The sequence below is a fragment of the Priapulus caudatus genome, unplaced genomic scaffold, assembly GCF_000485595.1.
Source record: "Priapulus caudatus unplaced genomic scaffold, Priapulus_caudatus-5.0.1 Scaffold43, whole genome shotgun sequence".
Classification (NCBI taxonomy): Eukaryota; Metazoa; Priapulida; class Priapulimorpha; order Priapulimorphida; family Priapulidae; genus Priapulus; species Priapulus caudatus.
The window spans coordinates 597048-602385 of NW_014577104.1; the positions used below are offsets into that span (position 1 = coordinate 597048).

General features: G+C 38.1%; 1 protein-coding gene across 1 annotated transcript; it reads right to left on the bottom strand.

The window, feature by feature from the left end:
• Positions 1 to 830: 830 nt before the first annotated feature.
• Positions 831 to 5182, bottom strand: LOC106820687 (PH domain-containing protein DDB_G0287875-like). The gene is made up of 6 exons (XM_014825189.1): positions 4663 to 5182; positions 4316 to 4366; positions 3225 to 3341; positions 2910 to 2999; positions 2583 to 2729; positions 831 to 2050 (listed from the first exon to the last, which is right to left on the bottom strand). Exons 1-6 carry the CDS (start codon positions 5102 to 5104, stop codon positions 1623 to 1625), a joined length of 1275 nt encoding a protein of 424 aa, XP_014680675.1. The 5' UTR covers positions 5105 to 5182; the 3' UTR covers positions 831 to 1622.
• Positions 5183 to 5338: the final 156 nt, after the last annotated feature.

Genomic DNA, 5338 nt, shown 5'->3' on the forward strand with positions numbered 1-5338 from the left:
AGTTCTGTTGACTTCTTGATGTGCTGTTCGGTGGTGCCTACCAAATGGGCCAGTAGATCGGCTAAGCTTTTTGACAAATTGTATGCTATGGAGCCTGTGTAATCGACTATAGGTCTATACAGGTTGCCTTCTTTATGTATTTTAGGTGTGCAGTAGATTCTTGGTACATTTTCAGCCGTGGGATACAGGAACTTGTACTGAGCTTCAGTAATTTTGTCTTCTCTTTTCAGACGTTGGAGAATTGCCACTAGTTACCATTAGTCTACCAACCAATTGAATGTCAGTTTGTTATGCACACTTCTCTCTTATGTATTTTGTCACTGTAAATAGTAAAAATAAAAAATATATTTTGACTTTTTCTCAAAATATAAGTAATTCTGTTCACTTTTGATAGTTAAAAACTTAAATTGCTGCAGTATACTTCCTATTTTACTATATTGTTTGATGTGAACATACACTCGTGACTTCTACATAGCCCATAGCAAGCAATTAATGTCAGGAATTTAAAAATTGCCGTGGTTCGAAAGTACGTTGCCTGGCGTGCTCCAAAATAGGACGTTTAATATGGGAGCATAGCAGTAACAACTATACCCAATTTCAAACATGTGGGCCAAACGGTTCCTGAGTTATCGTTGACCGTAGCGAAATGTTGACAGACGGACGGACGGACGGATGACGACCCATGGCAATAGCTCAGCTTGAGGATGTCAAGGTGAGCTAAAAATGGCAACAAAAATTTTACAAATTTTACCATAGAAAATTCGTGACGTAGTCAATGAAAAGAGATAGGAGATTTTAGATTCACTGTACATGTAAATGGAGTGGGCATGGCACCAGAAACAAATAATAAATAGCAATGGTTTTAATACCATAATGTATTGCTTTTATTGCAAAAAAATCCCTTTGAGACATCTATTTATCATAATACATAAACATATTTTGACAATACATGACATAAAAAGTACCGTAAATTGCGGCGTATATAAGAAGACTTTTTGACTTATACGACAGGGATAAACTGTTAACCTTTAGCACTCCTAACAATCAGTGTACACCACTTACCGTAACTCAATATAACCGTATATACCGTAACTCAATATACACCACTTACCGTAACCACAAATATATCCCACTAAAACTTGTGTTTGGTGAACATATTTATCATATTAACACAGAGATTAATAAATAAAATAATAAAATAGTAACAAAAATTTAGTATTACAACTATTAACGCATTAACTATTAACATATTAACGCTACAGTACACATTGTGAATTCACCTTAATTCTAAGATACCGCGTAATTTTAAAAACATTATGCGTCCGAGTTAAGCAAGGTTTACTGTTGGAAGTATCGACTGTACACTGCCATTATTGCTATATTTGTATTATGACTCATTGTATTATTTCAGTACTCCAGTCCTGTGAGAAGAAACTACCGGAGATAGATTGGAAAATGTATAATTTCGTTTTTACATGTCAAATATATGCACAGGCCAGAATACAAACACTGACAGACATATTCTGAAGAGGCATTTACTACATAAAGATGTAGATTTTCATAGCAAACAAAAATTTTATGTTTATACAGCAGACAAGGACTAACGAATGGGTTAGCAGATTTCACCACTTTGTTGTTAACTGCTCCATAAAAGTTTCAGGGTATGGTTCATTGTTGTTGTATGACTCTGGTTGGGAGTGGGAGAAATGGTTCTGGTTCATGTTGCACTGCAGCATATCGTTGGTCTGCCGCCGGAACTGAGATTGATGCATACTGGTATTGGTAGAAGTCTGTGGCCTCACTCCTGTCAAAAGAATTTGCATCATGTTTAGCTCATGCTGCATTCTCCTGTTGTCTCTGTCTTGTCTGTCTTGTTTATGCATTTCTTCTTGTTTTCGCTTTTCTTCATACCAACGCTCTTCGCGTTCTTTTTCAGCTGCGATGAAACGTTTTTCAACCTCCTTCTGGTGGTGAAAGAACTCCCGGTTTAATTTTTCAACTCCCTCCTTAAAGTCCTTTGCAGAACTTCTCTTTCGTTTCTGTTCCTTAACTAAAATATAAGACAAAAAATACATGTAAGCATCTCAAGCACAGATACAGCTGTTAACGCATACATAGCCCATAGCAAGCAATTAATGTCAGGAACACAATATCAAATTGTCCAGGTTTTTTGGATTTTTAACTAGTTGAGAAATAATTTTATCAGGTAAGAATTTTACAATACGTTTAGTCCTGTTAGTTCTTACTTTTAATGTAAAAAAATGGCAACAAAAATTTTACAAATTTTACCATAGAAAATTCGTGACGTCGACATAATGTGACCGCCATACATACCAATATCACGACGACTGATAAAAATCTGTCGGAAATTTCACATTTAAACTGATTTTATCCACAGGCGGATGTAAAGTGACAACTTAATCAATCTATAAGTTTAGCATTGTAGCCTCTGTCGTATTAATGCAATTGCCGACTGGTGCTGAAAAAGCTTAAGATGGTTGTCCAGCAGTCCTTATTCTTCAATAAACATTAAACTACGGCATCAAACTAAAGTTTGCCTACTATCCTTATACATAGCCTACCTGGTAATTTATTTGGCAGAGCAGCTTCTTTCGATTTTGGGGTCACCTCAGGCGGGTTACGAATGGATGTATCTGCAGTCTTAGAATTGGGTGTCCTATCATCACTTTCAACATCAGCAGTACGTGGCGGTCCAGGTGTTAATGGATCTATAATGGAAAACATCATCCTCAAAATAATTGCACATTGCCACTATTAGTGTAGGGGAAGACAAAATATAAGATCACATTCATTTGTGGTGATTTGCATGATGCATTGAATATGTTTTAACTTCGGACCTAAATATAACCTGAAACCATTTTTAGAATTTGAAAGGGAAAAGTACATACCAAAATTAAATCCTCCATTGTCTGGTGAAACATCTCTCAAATTCAATGATCGTCTCCTCTTTGGTGGTCGTGTTGGCGGTGGTGAAGGACCTACAATATAAATACAAGTACATTTTATCTGACTAGTATGACAAACAAAATTCGTACCTGGGTAGTGATTTTTTTATTTAACTCCTGAAATAAATTGGTTTTTTATCAGGACTGCACTACAACTGCATGCATGCATGCATACTATCAAAATCATGGTTCCACCTCAGACAAAAGAAAATATCTCAGGTTCCACTTATTATTGGAGAAATAAATAAAAAATCTCACCTCTGTCTGCCTCACAAGGAGAATCACATGACCAGGTGCTGTTTAGATCAAAAGAAGAGCAGCTGCTTTGGTGGGACAAAGAGGTACTTAGTCGGTCAGCGGGATGAGGCAACATACCTAGAAAGAAAACAAACCAATTGTGTATCTTTGACGTTAATTTGAAGGTCCTAATTAAATCTAAAAACTGCTCAAATGCATGGTCTACTACTATACAAGAGGGCCTGTCCCTTAACATAGTACGTTTATGGTAAAAATCAGCTGTACGCCAGTCAAAAATTAGATACGTATTATGGTACGAAAATCCACTTTTCCACCCACAAAACTTACATTCAGACAGTTATTTAAAGGATTTCTACGTAAAAGAGTCAAAGTAAAAAGATAATGCTTACCTAGCTCTAGAACTATAGCTCTCCGCTCCGCCGCAGGGCTATATAGAACATACTATGGCAATTTCCAGAGAGTAAGCAAAGACAACTTTTTTGCAGTTAATAACTTTTTTGGTATGCCAAATAAAGCACATTCTCTGCCGCACAAATGTGTTAAGTTACTAGAAACACTAAAATTAAACCGCAAACTAACGCTTAAATGTTGTACTTGCTATATTACTCGTCAACGAAGATTGTTTACCAACTTGTAACCGCCATTTTTTGCGCATTGCTACCGCGATTCCGGCGCTAGTGAGCGGGCACAATGTATTTCCAAGTGGAGGGGTGGGCAGGTTGCACGCGAATTTAACTGCCATTTCTCGTTGCGCAGCGCTAGCGCGGTTTGCAACCGCGTGCAACCTGCCCACCCCTCCACTTGGAAATACATCATGCTAGAATCACGAAAAATAGCGGTTACAAGTTGGTAAACAATCTTTGCTGACAAGTAATATAGCCAGTACAACATTTAAGCATTAGTTTGCGGTTTAATTTTAGTGTTTGTAGTAAGTTAAGACATTTGTGCGGCAGAGAATGTGCTTTATTTGGCATACCGAAGAAGTTATTAACCGCAAAAAAAGTTGTCTGCTTACTCCCTGGAAATCCATAGTATGTTCTATATAGCCCTGCGACGGAGCGGAGGGCTATAGTTCTAGAGCTAATGCTTACCTAGCTTGCTGATTAGGCCGCTTACATCTTCGACATCAGACGATTCAGCGTCTAAAAAAAGAAAGTTCATGAAGGAAATGTGACTAAATTAAGAAGACAGAGCTGATGTAAATAACAGAGACCTTGAATTTTAATGTAGCATCCAGGATTATTGTTATGTGTATTATGTTTATTACGTTTCAAAGTGGCAGATCAAACGACGTGAGAATTGTACTAAATGTACTAAATTTAGCCTAATGCATACATGAATATACTGTGCGCTCCAACCCAAATTGATTTACATTGCCATAAAAATAGTACTTTTTTGTAGTAGGCCCCCTATATAAACCTTGTAGGGCTAGGCCTACCTGATAGTGATGATTTCTGGCTAGATGTTTCTTCATCGCTATCCTCAGCTTCTTCCTGGTATTCGTTCAATCGTTTTCTAGAATCCAGCAGGGCCTTTGGCTTGGTTGATGCTCTGTCGGCCAGAATGTCATCAAGCTCGTCAAAAAATTCGCACGTGCTGGTCCTCCCACTACCTGAGCGTGCCAATACTGTCTTTGTTTTACGGTAGGCCTCAATAAGTTTTTTAATCTTGTTTTTCATTTGCTCACCACTTCTTGCAAACCCCATTTCCTTCAGCTGAGCAGACATTTCACAATATACGATGCTGTCTTTTCTTGTGCCTTGCAATCTCGATGTTACTCGTTCATCACCAAATATCGAGATCAATGCTGCGGTCTCGTTGTGCGACCACCACTGTCGCTGTCCCTTTGCTTCTTCAGATGAGAATTTTGTTTCAGACATGATCAGAAATAGAGAGGATTGAACAAAAATTCGCAGGAAATTCGGAGAAATATTTCAATGGCTGAAGATGAAAAACAATATGGAAGTGAAAAACGACACTCCGCCGCCTAGTATCAATGTAGCGCACTACAGTTTCGCGGCTTACGAAGCCTCGAATTGCGTTCACACGACAAACAATACGCGGCCAGCGTGGTGCCGAATATACGCGGCTTAGTTGGCGCGGAATATGATTCC

Excerpts from the sequence above, each read along its gene's own strand:
- LOC106820687 (XM_014825189.1), bottom strand. The coding sequence starts at position 5,104 with ATGTCTGAAACAAAATTCTCATCTGAAGAAGCAAAGGGACAGCGACAG. Across the intron at positions 3,342-4,315 it reads CGGCCTAATCAGCAAGCTAG|GTATGTTGCCTCATCCCGCT; the intron begins GTAAGCATTAGC and ends TTTTCTTTCTAG. Across the intron at positions 3,000-3,224 it reads TCCTTGTGAGGCAGACAGAG|GTCCTTCACCACCGCCAACA; the intron begins GTGAGATTTTTT and ends TTTATATTGTAG.